The sequence below is a fragment of the Piliocolobus tephrosceles genome, unplaced genomic scaffold (genome assembly GCF_002776525.5).
Source record: "Piliocolobus tephrosceles isolate RC106 unplaced genomic scaffold, ASM277652v3 unscaffolded_27432, whole genome shotgun sequence".
Taxonomy (NCBI): Eukaryota; Metazoa; Chordata; class Mammalia; order Primates; family Cercopithecidae; genus Piliocolobus; species Piliocolobus tephrosceles.
This window is the reverse complement of record NW_022310346.1, coordinates 1-13,810: the sequence shown is the minus strand read 5'-3', so window position 1 is coordinate 13,810 and position 13,810 is coordinate 1. Positions and strand designations below refer to the sequence as shown.

Here is a 13,810-nt window from a genome sequence, read left to right as displayed (position 1 = left end):
AAAAAAAAAAGAAAAAAAAAAATTAGTCAGGGGTAGTGGTGTGCACCTGTAGTCCCAGCTACTCAGGAGGCTGAGGTGTAAGGATTGTTTGAGCCCAGGAGATCAAGGCTGCACTGATTTGAGACTACACCACTGCACTCCAGCCTGGGCGACAGGCCCTGACTCTTTCTTCTTTTTCTTTTTTTTTTTCTGAGACGGAGTCTCGCTCTGTTGCCCGGGCTGGAGTGCAGTGGCGCAATCTCAGCTCACTGTAAGCTCCGTCTCCTGGGTTCACGCCATTCTCCTGCCTCAGCCTCCCGAGTAGCTGGGATTACAGGCGCCTGCCACCACGTCCAGCTAATTTTTTTGTATTTTTAGTAGAGACGGGGTTTCACTGTGTTAGCCAAGATGGTCTCGATCTCCTGACCTCGTGATCCACCCGCCTCGGCCTCCCAAAGTGCTGGGATTACAGGCGTGAGCCACCGCGCCCGGCCCAGACCCTGACTGTTACAAAAAATAAAATACATATAAATACATACATACATATAAAACATACACATATAAAAAACAAAGGCCATGTGCAGTGGTTCACACCTGTAATCCCAGCACTTTGGGAGGCCGAGGTGGGAAGATCACAGGGTCAGGAGTTCAAGACCAGACTGGCCAACATAGTGAAACCCCATCTCTACTAAAAAATACAAAAAATAAGCCAGGCCTGGTGGCGGGCGCTTGTAATCCCAGTTACTAGGGAGGCTGAGGCAGGAGAATCACTTGAACCCAGGAAGCGGAGGTTGCAGTGAGCTGAGATTATGCCATTGTACTCCAGCCCGGGCTATAGTATGAGACTCCGTCTCAAAAAAAAAAAAAAAAAAAAATATATATATATATATATATATAAATCATTAAAATGAAAACATAATGCAGCAAAAGCAGCAAGACAGAAGGGGTAAACTGTCTTGCCTACCTTAGTCACACAGAGGCAGTGGCAGAACTGGTATCACGAACTTTACCTCTACCATCCCTACAATTATCTATCTATATTGTTCAAGACAACAGCTCACTCTGTTGCCCAGGCTGGAATGCAGTGGCACAATGGTGGCTTACTGTAACTTCAGCTTCTCAAATAATCTGTATCTTTGTCACAAATGGAAAGTTAGAGTATCACTTGCTAAGGAGACAGATGAGATCATAGCACACTACAGCATTGAGTTCCTGGCCTCAAGCAATACTCTTGTAGGCAACCTCCGCCTCCTGGGTTCAAGCAATTCTCCTGCCTCAGCCTCCCAAGTAGCTGGGATTACAGGCGTGCACCACCATGCCTGGCTAATTTTTTGTACTTTTAACAGTAACAGGGTTAGCCAGGCTGGTCTTGAACTCCTGACCTCAGGTGATCCACCAGCCTCGGCCTCCTAAAGTGCTGAGATTATAGGCGTGAGCCACTGCGCCCGGTCAGGCACCACCACTCTTGGAGGGCAGAGGCTGGCATCTTGCTGCATTTGCTTAAGGAAGCTCTGTACGTACTGCTCCCTCGCTGTCTTGTTTCCACACTCAGCAACCTTTTCATGACCCATCCCCATTCCTACATTTAATCACACACATCTCAGATTGCTAGGGCTTTATTACAAATGGAGTTGCTAGACAGGCCCTTCTCCAATCTTTCTTCTGTACCTTCTTCCCTCCCAAAGACATCCCTCTAGGGGAGGTCAGTAGGCCATTAGGTAGGAGGAAACCTGGAGAGTGAAAAGGGGCAATGCTTTTGTCAAAGTCCTCTAAAACAACCACTGAGTCTGAAGGCTGGCTCCAGTTGAGAATCTTCTACTGGAAGAGGTTTAGCTCTCATCTTCAAGGTCCTTCATTTCTACATCCTGGGGAGCTTTTGTCTTCTTTTGCCTTTTGAGCTGTGGTTCACTAGTCCTGGCTGGCTTTGAAGGGGCTTCCACTGAGTAAAGGGAAGAAGGAAGTATTAACCCAAATAAATCCAGGATTCCCCTCACCCACCTCTGTCCCAGCCTTACCTTCCATGGCTGCCTTCTCTTTCTGGGCAAGCCGGATCTGCTGGAGGAGTTTTCTGCGCTTCTTCCCTGACAGAGTAATGTTGGCACGTGCACTGGACCTGATGGGTAAGTGGAAATAAAGATAGCTAGGTTAACCTGAACCATCCGAGGTCACACAAATGGTTCTGGCTATAGAAAAAGTATTAAATAAATGTAATACAAATAGTAATAGAAACCCTAAATATTTACATTAAAGAAGCTAATAAGGCCGGGCGCGGTGGCTCAAGCCTGTAATCCCAGCACTTTGGGAGGCCGAGACGGGCGGATCACGAGGTCAGGAGATCAAGACCATCCTGGCTATCACGGTGAAACCCCGTCTCTACTAAAAATACAAAAAACTAGCCGGGCGAGGTGGTGGGCGCCTGTAGTCCCAGCTACTTGGGAGGCTGAGGCAGGAGAATGGCGTAAACCCGGGAGGCGGAGCTTGCAGTGAGCTGAGATCCGGCCACTGCATGCCAGCCTGGGCGACAGAGCAAGACTCCGTCTCAACAAAAAAAAAAAAAAAAAAAAAAAAAGAAGCTAATAAAAGGACAAGAAGCTAAAAAAAGGATCGGGGGCAATGGCTCATGCCATAATCTCAACACTTTGGGAGGCTGAGGTGGGCAGATCACCTGAGGTCAGGAGTTCAAGACCAGCCTGGCCAACATGGTGAAACCCCGTCTCTATTCAAAATACAAAAATTAGGCCGGGCACGGTGGCTCACGCCTGTAATCCCAGCACTTTGGGAGGCCGAGGCGGGAGGATCATGAGGTCAGGAGATCGAGACCATCCTGGCTAACACGATGAAACCCCGTCTGTACTAAAAATACAAAAAATTAGCCAGGCGTGGTGGCGGGTGCCTGCAGTCCCAGCTACTCCAGCCTGGCGACACTGCACTCCAGCCTGGTGACAGAGCCAGACTCCATCTCAAAAAAAAAACAAAAAACACAAATCAGCTGGGTGCAGCGGTGAGCGCCTATAATCCCAGCTACTCCGGAGGCTGGGGCAGGAGAATCTCTTGAACCTGGGAGGCAGAGGTTGCAGTGAGCCGAGATTCACGCCACTTCACTCCAGCCTGGGCAACAGAGGGAAACTCCGTCTCAAAAAAGAAAAAAATTTTAAAAAAGAAAGGACATAGAAATTAATTAATGTGATGGGAACTCTTCCTCAAGACACAGGAGGCCTTGAAACTTACAACTAATATCCTATGAGTACCTTTGGCAAAACTCACTGAGTTTTACACGCCTATGTGTGCACTTTTCTGTATGTAAAAATAAATTTACTTATAAAAATCTATGTGAATGTACAATATTACTTGGAGAGTCAACAGATTTAGATTTCCTGAGATTCCTTTTTTTTTTTTTTTTTTTTGAGACGTAGTCTCGCTCTGTCGCCCAGGCTAGAGTGCAGTAGCGCGATCTCGGCTCACTGCAACCTCCGCCTCCCAGTTCAAGCAATTCTCCTGCCTCACCCTCCCGTGTAGCTGGGACTACAGGTGCCGGCCACCATGCACGGCTAATTGTATTTCCAGCAGAGATGGGGTTTCACCATGTTGATCAGGCTGTTCTCCCGATCTCAGGTGATCCGCCCGCCTCAGCCTCCCAAAGTGCTGGGATTACAGGCGTGAGCCACCGTCCCTGGCTTTCCTGATATTCTTAACAGAATCCAAAACCCAAAGAAAGGTTGTCTGCTACAGGTATTGTGAGAGGCTAGCAGAGCTTAGGAACTAACAGCCGACAGACATTCCCCGCATAAGCGTCAGTGCACAAGGAGGTGAGCTGAGAGGTGAAGGGGCTCCGGAGCTCTGCAGGGAGGAGGGAAGACTCGGTGGGGACGACCAACAGGATCTAGTACTCACGCCCGCTTCTTGAGGTGGTGCCGCGTGATCAGCCCTTGGTCTATCACAGCCCCGACCACCTGGTGCCTCAGACGCCGCTCCCGATTCAGCACCCGCCGGCGTTTGAACAGCTTCTTCTTCAGCTCCTACTGGGGAGAAAGATGTGAATCAGATGGAGTGGGCTCACCGCGACCCCGGACCGCTCCACGAGGCAACCCTGGCCCCTCATTGATCCCATCTTTTGCGAGATAAACGGGCTCGCGGACACTTCAGGAAACAAAGTCGCGGCCCCCACACAGTCACCGTTCGGGGCCGGTTGATCTTTCCCCCGGGAGCTCCCATAGCTGCAATGCCACGCCAGTTCACGGTGCGTACTTCCGCTCAGCGCGGGATCCGCGTGGCTCCGCCCCGGCCTTCGGCGGGCCAATCGCAATTCGGGGGCGGGTCCTTGGGCTATATAAAGGAGCCCCACAGTGCGCGAGATCTTTTCGAGGGAGGTGAGCCAGGAAGTGGGGTTTCTTGTAGTAGTAGCCTGGATGGGGCAGCCGGGAGTGGCGGCCGGGAGTGGCGGGGGTGTCGGGCGGAAGGCTCTGGGCGAGGCCTCAGGATCCTCCTTTTCTTGGCGGGGATCGGGCTTGTGGTACCGCTACCCGTAATGTACGGAGGAAGAGGGAAAGGGCTCTGGCCCCCTCGGCGTCATGTCTTCGGTGCCGGCGGCTTCCCATCCGCTGGTTCTATCCTCAAGCGCCGGGACACCGGGAATCTCGGACCGGGACAACCGAGATCCAGCTGGCTCCTCCATGGGGGTGCTCACATGTTCTCATTTGATTTCAGGTCTGCGGACGCTGTATCTCCTCTTCCACTTCCCGCTGCAGCCAATAAAGGCCGTTCCTACCATAGTCAGTCTGTGTCCGCGTTCCTTTTTCCGAGACTGAAGAGTTCGGGGAAGCTGTATGCCGCCTTTCGCTACGCGGAATTTGCAGATCTTCCCCTGGACCTCGGGCCTCTGGATGGAGTAGGGTGGACGCTTCACACAAGGTTCTCTGGTCGAACTTAACGAACCTCCAGATGGCTGCGCTGCGTCGAATGTTCCACTTGCCGAGCCTGATGATGGGGATGTGCCGCCCCTTTCCGGGTAGGGAGGTGGGGGAAGAGTAGGGAGGGCAGGGTGGGATCCTCGTGACTCAATAGTGTAGTCCCTGAAATTGTGGTTCTCAGACCCTGCGGTGGGCTGTGCGCGGTGGCTCACGGCTGTAATCCTAACACTTTGCCAGTCTGAGGTGTGGGCAGATCGCTTGGGCCGGGAGTTCGAGACCAGCCTAGGACAACATAGCGAGACCCCCGCCTACAAAAAAATTAACCGGGCATGATGGCGCCTGTAGTACTAGCTACTCAGGAGACTGACGTGGAAGGATCACCCTGAGCCCAGGAGGGGGCGGCTTCAGTGAGCCATGATTGTGCCACTGCACTCCACCCTGGGTCACAGAGTGAGACCCTGCCTCAAAAAAAAAAAAAAAAAAAACCCCAGTGTGTATATGCGCCGTTTTTGCAGTGGCGAGATAGACCGAGTGACACCCTCCAACCGTGCCCACAGACTCACTGGCTGGTAGCTGCCTGGCGGACCGCTGTCTCTGGGATCGGCTGCATGCCCAGCCCCGTTTGGGCACTGTCCCCACCTTCGACTGGTTCTTTGGATATGAGGAAGTCCAGGGGCTCCTACTACCGTTGCTGCAGGAGGCACGGGCTGCCAGTCCTCTGCGGGTGCTGGATGTGGGCTGTGGGACCTCCAGCCTATGTACAGGCCTCTACACCAAATCTCCACACCCAGTGGATGTGTTAGGGGTGGACTTTTCTCCTGTGGCTGTGGCCTACATGAACAGCCTCCTGGAGTGTGGCCAAGGCCAAACACCTCTATGCCCTGGGCACCCTTCCTCCAGCCTCCACTTCATGCACGCCGATGCCCAGAACCTGGGGTCTGTGGCTTCTTCAGGCTCTTTCCAACTACTGCTGGACAAGGGCACCTGGGATGCTGTTGCCAGGGGAGGTCTGCCTAGGGCTTACCAACTGCTATCAGAATGCTTGCGGGTTCTAAACCCTCAGGGGACCCTAATTCAGTTCTCGGATGAGGACCCTGATGTGCGACTGCCCTGCCTGGAACAAGGGTCCCGTGGCTGGGCTGTGACTGTGCAGGAGCTAGGCCCTTTCAGGGGCATCACCTACTTTGCTTACTTGATTCAAGGCTGTCATTAAAGACATTTTAGTAGTCCTAACCCTAGTATTTCTGTGGGTAAGGAGAGGGCTGAAGAACTATTGTCTTTGCAAGCTATCTGGCTGCAAAGTGAGTCCTGGCTTCCACATTTACTAGCTGGGTGCCATATTGCTGAATGTTTCTGTTCCCCAGTTTACTCATCTGCAGAGTGGGAATAATCTGGGGTTACAGAGATTGCATACAATGATGTGTGCAATATTTAGCACAAGATGAATGCTGAAAAGAGAAGGTAAAGAAGGTACAAGAGGGTCTTTCCCCAGTTTCAACTAACTGGAGCTCCTAAAAACAGCAGACAGGAACTGAATCCAAACCCCGGCGCCGACTGACTTGTATAATCTAGCGGCCTAAACTGTAAGTCTCATTTTTCTCACCTGTAAAAGGAGATTGTGAGAGGATGGGGATTAGGAGCTTCATAAACCTGGATGAGATGTTTGAGAGGGAGGGAACAATACTTACTCTCAAAGCTATTAGGAGGCAGGAGACAAGAATATTCCACAAAGCCACTTCAACAAACACAGGAGCCTGTTGCTGAGTCCCAGAAGGGACAGTGGTGGCTTCCAGACACTTTGTGTCCTCAAGAATCCAACAAGCATCTTCATCATCCTGGTCTGCCCCCAGCTAAGTCCAGCATTAGGTGTTCTGTGGACTCCAAGCCCAGCCTGGGATGGAGGAGAAGAAGGGAGAAAAATATTACTGATATATTATCAAATTACAAAACTGGCTCATTCCTATAATCATAGCACTTTGGGAGGCCAAGGTGGGCAGATTGCTTGAGTCCAAGAGTTTGAGCCCTGGCAATCAAGTGATACCCCTAACTCTACAAAAACAAATTAGGGATAGTGGCACAGACATGTAGTTCCAACTACTCCGGAGGCTGAGCTGGGAGGACTGGTTGAGCCCTGGGAGGTTGAAGCTGCAATGGGCCGTGATAAGCTGCTGCACTCATGTGGTATTCTTTGCTTATGAAAATATAGAGCAATTTTATCACTAAGAGCCTAACCTCGTAGCCTCAATTTTCTCATTTACAAAGGGGAAGTACTTTCATTGGGTTTTTCTGAAAATCATGAAGTAAAAGTGTTTAGCATAGTACCTGGCACATAGTAAATGCTCAAAAAAATGTAGCTTCTTGGGAGGCTGAGGCAGGCAGATTTCCTGAGCTCAGGAGTTTGAGACCAGCCTGGGCAATACAGTGAAACCCTGTTTCTACTAAAATACAAAAAAAATTAGCTGGGTGTGGCATGGTGGCGTGAGCCTCTAGTCCCAGCTACTTGGGAGGCTGAGGCAGGAGAATTCCTTGGACCTGGGAGGTGGAGGTTGCAGTGAGCCGAGATCCCGCCACTGCACTGCAATCTGGGTGACAGAGCACGACTCTGTCTTAAAAAAAAAAAAGTGGCTTATTTAACAGTGCACAGACGTGGCCGGGCGCGGTGGCTCATGCCTATAATCCCGCCCTTTGGGAGGTTGAGGCAGGCGGATCACAAGGTGAGATCGAGACCATCCTGGCTAACACGGTGAAACCCTGTCTCTATAGACTAAAAATACAAAAAATTTGTAAAACAAAAGAAAGACAGAAAAACAAAGCCCGGCTGGTCTTGGGGGAAGGGCCAGTGTTGGGGTAATTTTATCTTTTCCCGTAGCAATGTTGAAAGTACAGATTAAGACTGGGCGCAGTGGCTCACGCCTGTAATCCCAGCACTTTGGGAGACCGATGGGGGCGGATCACGAGGTCAGGAGATCGAGACCATCCTGGCAAACACGGTGAAACCCCGTCTCTACTAAAAATACAAAAAATTAGCCAGGCAGTGGTGGCGGGTGCCTGTAGTCCCAGCTACTTGGGAGGCTGAGGCAGGAGAATGGCCTGAATCCGGGAGGTGGAGCTTGCAGTGAACCAAGGTGGAACCAAGGTGGCGGTACTGCACTCTAGCCTGGACGACAGAAGGAGACTTGCCTCAAAAAAAAAAAAAAAGAAAGTACAGATTAAAGGATGGCACCCATTCTGATACCAGAACTGCTCTCTACAATTCAACTTTGCCAACTGCCTTGACTTTTCTCTCCCACATCTTCACATTTATTGAGCACCTGCGGTGTGCGGCACTGCGGAATGCAGGGGCCATAACTGACTTCCATCTTGGCTCTGCCCAGAACATTCAGATCACAGTGGCCCCCTGAATGAGCCACCTGCCTCACCTGGCTCTTCACTTTGGTCTTAGAGGAAGGCCTCAGCATCCTCTTCCTCACCATCAGTGAGCAGTAGCAGCTCCTCATGGGGCCAGTGGAGATCCCCACTGTCTTCATTCACCTCAGAGGCTTCCACCACAATAGAGAGCAGATGGGACTTTGGAGAGAAATCCTCAACAGGGAGAGCAAGGAGGTTGGGCCAAACTGGAGGGTAAGCCAGCTGCCAGACATAGGGTGGGGAAGTATAACCTGAATATGCCAGTGACCTTCAACCTTGCCAATTTTTCCTCTATCCCGGAGAGGGTTGGGCGGCCTGGGACTTTCTGGATGCTGGGAGGAGCCTGGGCTATTTGTAGTCCACAGCCCATCCTCCTTGCTTCTCCCTGGCACGAGGGCCATGGTGGTGATTCTTAGAGTGCAAGATGATTGAACTCAGAGGAGGGTACTCCTGCCCAGTGCATCCCACAAACTGTTTCTTTAATCTTCTTTGGAGCCTGGCGCCTTAAGCATTGACTGTGCTAAGTGATTATGGGCTTTCAGGGGAGGGGAAAATGCCCAAGAGCTGAGATCAGATCTTTATTTCTACTTACTCCCTGGAGACACTGGGATGGCAGCAAGGGTAGGAGACAAGGGCACCTGGATTAAAGCCCTGTGGGCCAAGAGTCGTGATAACCAACTTGGAATTTCCTGACTCCTTTGCTTACTGATTTTCCCAACCTGGCATGTTTGTATGTTATTTAATGAATATTTATATGGTGTTTACTCTTTGTCAGGAGCTGTTTTAATTGCATTACATATAACTCATTTAATTCTCCTAAAACTGTGAGACAAGTACTGTTATAAGCTCATTTTCTGATGCAGAAACCTGGGCACAAGAACTTGCCTGTAATCAGTCACACAGCTAAAAGGTGTTTTCTTCTGTAAAGCAGAATTCAGTATGTTAAACGAATCCAGCCTTTTAGTGGTTGAAAACAAAGCAAAACAGCCAGGCACGGTGGCTCACGCCTGTAATCCCAGCACTTTGGGAGGCAGAGGTAGGCGGATCACGAGGTCAGGAGCTGGAGACCAGCCTGACCAACATGGTGAAACCCCGTCTCTACTAACATTACAAAAAATTAGCCGGCCGTGGTGGCGGATGCCTGTAGTCCCAGCTACTCTGGAGGCTGAGGCAAGAGAATGCCATGAAACCGGGAGGCGGAGCTTGCAGTGAGCCAAGATCCTGCCCCTGTACTCCTGTCTGGGTGACAGAGTGAGACTCCGTCTCAAAAAATAAATAAATAAAAGAAAAGAAAAGAAAAAGAAAGAAGAAAACAAAGCAAAACAAAAAGCAATACCAGCCGGGCGTGGTGGTGCATGTCTGTAATCCCAGCTATTCGGGAAGTTGAGGCAGGAGGATCCCCTGGGCCCTGTAAGTCGAGGCTTCAGTGAACCATGATCGCCACTGCACTCCAACCCTGGGCGACAGAGGGAGACCTTGTGTCCAAAAACAAACAAAACCACGCCCACACACTAACAACAAAACCAAAAAAAGCCCTAGACAATACCAAGTGTGTACCATAAGGAGAAAAGGAACAGGTTGTTTGTAAAATAAATGTTAAAGATAAGTTACTATTACTCATTTCTCCAACCAGTACACTTGACTTTCAGTGTTTGTTCCAGAGTTGAGGGGATGGAGAGGGATGTGTATGTGTGTGGATGACCTCCATTCGCTGTGTTGAAAACGCGCGGGTGGCCGGGCTTGGTGGCTCAAGCCTGTAATCCCAGCACTTTGGGAGGCCGAGACGGGTGGATCACGAGGTCAGGAGATCGAGACCATCCTGGCTAACACGGTGAAACCCCGTCTCTACTAAAAAATACAAAAAACTAGCCGGGCGAGGCGGCGGGCGCCTGTAGTCCCAGCTACTCGGGAGGCTGAGGCAGGAGAATGGCGTGAACCCGGGAAGCGGAGCTTGCAGTGAGCTGAGATCCGGCCACTGCACTCCAGCGCGGGCGACAGAGCGAGACTCCGTCTCAAAAAAAAAAAAAAAAAAGAAAAAGAAAAGGCGCGGGTGACTGCAGGAAACCACAGAGCACAGCTCGGGCCTCTACTGATCGGGAAACGTCAGAAGACAAAAATGGGCAATCATAAAACCCACGGCAACCATGAAGACACGGACTCTCCCCCTAGCAATCCCACCCCGGAACTGAGGACACAGGGTGCCTGCGCTCAGCCCTTGGCGCAAGCACTTCTTGGACACCCTCAACCCCCTCAGCTAAACTTGAGATCCCGGTGCTCCGGATTCTAAACGTTTCCTCGAGCGGGTCCTCTCTAGCCGGCCGTTTATCTATGGTTTCTGCAATAGGGCGCTCTAGCCTGCGCGAAGGGGCAGTGAGACCGCGCCGGTACAGCTCGGGGCTGCGGCGAACTTCCGTGGGCCCCCTGCTGGTTGTGCAGGCGGCCATGGCGTTCTTGCGGAAAATGCTGATCACAGTCGCAATGCTGGGCGCAGGGTCTGGCGTGGGCCTTGCGCTCCTTGCTATCGTGACCCCCGGAGAGCAGCGGAAGCAGGAAATGCTAAAGGTAGAAGCAACTGGTAATCCCGAGGATGGGTGGGCGGGTGGAGAGCCCCGGACTGGAGCTCCTGCGAACTCCCCTTCGTGCCCTCAGGAGATGGCACTGCAGGACCCGCGGAGCAGGGAGGAGATGGCCAAGACCCAGCAGCTATTGGTGGCCACTCTGCAGGAGGCAGCGACCACGCAGGAGAACGTGGCCTGGAGGAAGAACTGGATGGTTAGCGAAGGCGGCGCCGGCGAGAGGTCACCGTGAGACCGGACTTAACCCTGTGGGCGCTGGGACCTTGGCTCGGGCGCAGCAATCCGATGCAGGCTTTCTTCTTCGTGGGCCCAGCGGGGAGTCCGGCCGAGATGCCATGGCCAGGACCCTCCAGGGTCCCGTGAGCTACCGTCGGGTGAGCACGTTCCCCCCAAACCCTGGACTTACTGCTTTAAAGTCCGCAAGGCGGGCCAGGGCCGAGACGCGAGTCGGACGTGGTAAACTGAAAGAACCAATAAATCATGTTCCTCCACCCAGAATGAGCCCTGCAGTCGACACCTACCAATACTTAGAGACCCGTGGTCGGTGCTGGGGGCGCGGCCTCCACCTGCTACCTGTCCCATCCCACCAGAAGCTGATCCCAATAGGTATCCCGACCACATTCTCTCTTTTTTTTTTTTTTTTTTTTTTTGAGACGGAGTCTCTTTCTGCCACTCAGGCTGGAGTGTGGTGGCACGATCTCGGCCCACTGCAACCTCTGCCTCCCGGGTTCAAGCGATTCTCCTGCCTCAGCTTCCCGAGTAGCCGGGATCACAGGCGCGCGCCACCACGCCCAGCTAATTTTTGTGTTTTTATTAGAGACAGGGTTTGACCATGTTGGCCAGCCTGGTCTCGAACTCCAGACCCAGGTGATCCGCCCGCCTCGAACTCCCAAAGTGCTGGGATTACAGGCGTGAACCACCTCGCCCTGCCACAGCCACATTTTCTATTTCTTTTTTTTTTTGAGTTGGAGTCTTGCTCTTGTCGCCCAGGCAGGAGTGCAGTGGTGCAATCTTGGCTCACTGCAACCTCCGCCTCCTGGGTTCAAGCTATTCTCTTTACTCAGCTTTCCAGGTAGCTGGGATTACAAGCGTCCGCGACCACGCCTGGCTGATATTTGTAGTTTTAGTAGAGGCGGGTTTCACCATGTGGCCAGGCTGGTCTGGAACTCCTGACCTCAGGTGATTCGCCCGCCTTGGCCTCCCAAAGTGCTGGGATTACAGGCGTGAGTCACTGCACCCGGCCAACCACATTTTCTTTTCTTTTTTTTTTTTTTTGAGACCGAGTCTTGCTCCGTCGCCCAGGCTAGAGTGCAGTGGCCGGATCTCAGCTCACTGCAAGCTCCGCCTCCCAGGTTTAGGCCATTCTCCTGCCTCAGCCTCCTGTGTAGCTGGGACTACAGGCGCCCGCCACCACTCCCAGCTAGTGTTTTGTATTTTTTAGTAGAGACGGGGTTTCACCATGTTAGCCAGGATGGCCTCGATCTCCTGACCTCGTGATCCGCCCGTCTCGGCCTCCCAAAGTGCTGGGATTACAGGCTTGAGCCACCAAGCCCGGCCTCAACCACATTTTCAAAACAGGTCATGTGGTGTCAGGTTGGAGTGTACTTCCCAGGATAACCGTGGGACATTCCTGAAATCTGAACTATCCTGGAAAATCTTGAAGTAATGGATGCCTACAGAGGACACTCAAGACTCCTGTCCTTGGAGCGAGATTGGAGGGGCATCTAGCACTTAACATATGCCGCAGTGCTGTGGCCATTATTTAACCTCTGGTTAATCAAGCTTAGGAGGCTGACTTACTAGGAGTAAAAGGAGTGTGCTTTGAGTCACAGATCCTGGTTCAACTCCAGCATGTTACAAACCTCAGTCCTGTTGTATGAAAGGTCATAACTACTAGGATTATTGTAAAAAATTAATTTAGAAATGTAAAGTGGTCTCCAATCTCTGAATTCCGGTCAGGATTTATTGGAGTTGCCACTGAGAGGATGAAATAAGTGGGGTCAAAGCCCCACAGCCTAGCCAACCAAGTTGCTCCTTTTTTGTCTATCCTTTGGTTCCCAAGCAAGATTGCAATTGAAAAAAAGGCTGCTGTTATTAAAGTCAGAACACCAAATAAAGCTTTTCTTTCTTTTTCTTTTTTCTTTGAGACAGAGTTTCTCTGTTGTTGAGTGCAACTCAACTCACTGCAACCTCCGCCTCCCAGGTTCAAGCGATTCTCCTGCCTCAGCCTCCCCAGTAGGTGGGACTACAGGGGTGCGCCACTACAGCAGGATAATTTTTGTATTTTTAGTAGAGACAGGGTTTCGCCGTGTTGGCCAGGCTGGTCTCGAACTGCTGACCTCAGGTGATCTGCCCGCCTCAACCTCCCAAAGTGCTGCGATTACAAGTATGACCCACCGTGCCTGGACCCAAATAAATCTTTCTAACACGGGGGTATAAACCCAGATATGAGCATTGGTGCTCTTTTCAGATCTTTACAGAGTAACTGTGTCCTCTCCCCTAGCCCAGGAAGGAGAGGAGGGAGTCAGGAGCAGTTTGACAGGACACCAGGGTGGGGTGATCAGCAGCCGGAGGGGCTATCATAGAGCAGCTCATCAGTGTGTGGGGAAAAGAGAGGTCAGCCTGTTACTGTGTTATTATAGATAGAAGTAAGTTTAAGAGACTCCATTTGGCTCTGTATTTGAGATGCTGTTAATTTGTGACTCTACCCCCAATCTTGTCCTTGCTAGAAACATTGCTGTTAATTAAGGTTGAAAGGATTTTGGGCTGTAAGGAATGTGCTTTGTTAGGCAAATGTTTAAAGCCTGCTTGTGGTTGAAGGTCAGTACCATTCCTTTAAATCTCAGTAAAAGAAAAACATCTGTCTCCTGCCCGATCCTGGGAAAATGGAACATCTTACTGCTAATTTACTCCCTTATCTTTTTGGCAATAAATACTGAG

General features: G+C 51.3%; 4 protein-coding genes and 1 non-coding gene across 6 annotated transcripts; 3 read left to right on the top strand and 2 right to left on the bottom strand.

Moving 5' to 3' along the window:
- Positions 1 to 1,579: 1,579 nt before the first annotated feature.
- Positions 1,580 to 4,276, bottom strand: CUNH11orf98 (chromosome unknown C11orf98 homolog). The gene is made up of 4 exons (XM_023189488.3): positions 4,153 to 4,276; positions 3,871 to 3,995; positions 1,995 to 2,092; positions 1,580 to 1,918 (listed from the first exon to the last, which is right to left on the bottom strand). Exons 1-4 carry the CDS (start codon positions 4,189 to 4,191, stop codon positions 1,809 to 1,811), a joined length of 372 nt encoding a protein of 123 aa, XP_023045256.1. The 5' UTR covers positions 4,192 to 4,276; the 3' UTR covers positions 1,580 to 1,808.
- A 182-nt stretch (positions 4,277 to 4,458) lies between these two features.
- LOC111524356 lies at positions 4,459 to 4,607 on the top strand. The gene has a single exon (XR_002725763.1). It is a non-coding gene; the product is annotated as a small nucleolar RNA SNORA57 (small nucleolar RNA).
- Positions 4,608 to 4,683: 76 nt separating this feature from the next.
- On the top strand, positions 4,684 to 6,119 carry CSKMT (citrate synthase lysine methyltransferase). Its single transcript, XM_023189487.2, has 2 exons — positions 4,684 to 4,984; positions 5,444 to 6,119. The coding sequence occupies exons 1-2, from the start codon at positions 4,918 to 4,920 to the stop codon at positions 6,097 to 6,099; spliced, it is 723 nt and encodes a 240-aa protein (XP_023045255.2). The 5' UTR covers positions 4,684 to 4,917; the 3' UTR covers positions 6,100 to 6,119.
- Positions 6,120 to 6,222: 103 nt separating this feature from the next.
- On the bottom strand, positions 6,223 to 9,494 carry LBHD1 (LBH domain containing 1). The gene is given in 4 exon segments (XM_031935065.1): positions 6,223 to 6,670; positions 6,673 to 6,777; positions 8,306 to 8,542; positions 8,545 to 9,494. Coding segments are annotated over 4 exon segments (678 nt in total). The 5' UTR covers positions 8,696 to 9,494; the 3' UTR covers positions 6,223 to 6,485.
- A 789-nt stretch (positions 9,495 to 10,283) lies between these two features.
- Positions 10,284 to 11,368, top strand: LOC111524331 (ubiquinol-cytochrome-c reductase complex assembly factor 3). Of its 2 annotated transcripts, none has more exons than XM_023189492.3 (2): positions 10,284 to 10,856; positions 11,019 to 11,368. In XM_023189492.3, the coding sequence occupies exons 1-2, from the start codon at positions 10,623 to 10,625 to the stop codon at positions 11,100 to 11,102; spliced, it is 318 nt and encodes a 105-aa protein (XP_023045260.1). In that variant the 5' UTR covers positions 10,284 to 10,622; the 3' UTR covers positions 11,103 to 11,368. The 2 variants fall into 2 exon arrangements, with proteins under 2 accessions (XP_023045260.1, XP_023045259.1); XM_023189491.3 differs by having other exon boundaries at positions 10,315 to 10,856; positions 10,944 to 11,368.
- Positions 11,369 to 13,810: the final 2,442 nt, after the last annotated feature.

Bases quoted from the DNA above. Each gene is read 5' to 3' on its own strand.
- CUNH11orf98 (XM_023189488.3), bottom strand. From the start codon at position 4,191: ATGGGAGCTCCCGGGGGAAAGATCAACCGGCCCCGAACG. The intron at 3,996-4,152 runs GTGACTGTGTGG...TCTCCCCAGTAG, and splicing joins AGATCAACCGGCCCCGAACG to GAGCTGAAGAAGAAGCTGTT. The intron at 2,093-3,870 runs GTGAGTACTAGA...CTTACCCATCAG, and splicing joins CACCACCTCAAGAAGCGGGC to GTCCAGTGCACGTGCCAACA.
- CSKMT (XM_023189487.2), top strand. From the start codon at position 4,918: ATGGCTGCGCTGCGTCGAATGTTCCACTTGCCGAGCCTGATGATGGGG. The intron at 4,985-5,443 runs GTAGGGAGGTGG...CCGTGCCCACAG, and splicing joins GATGTGCCGCCCCTTTCCGG to ACTCACTGGCTGGTAGCTGC.
- LOC111524331 (XM_023189491.3), top strand. From the start codon at position 10,623: ATGGTTTCTGCAATAGGGCGCTCTAGCCTGCGCGAAGGGGCAGTGAGA. The intron at 10,857-10,943 runs GTAGAAGCAACT...TCGTGCCCTCAG, and splicing joins GGAAGCAGGAAATGCTAAAG to GAGATGGCACTGCAGGACCC.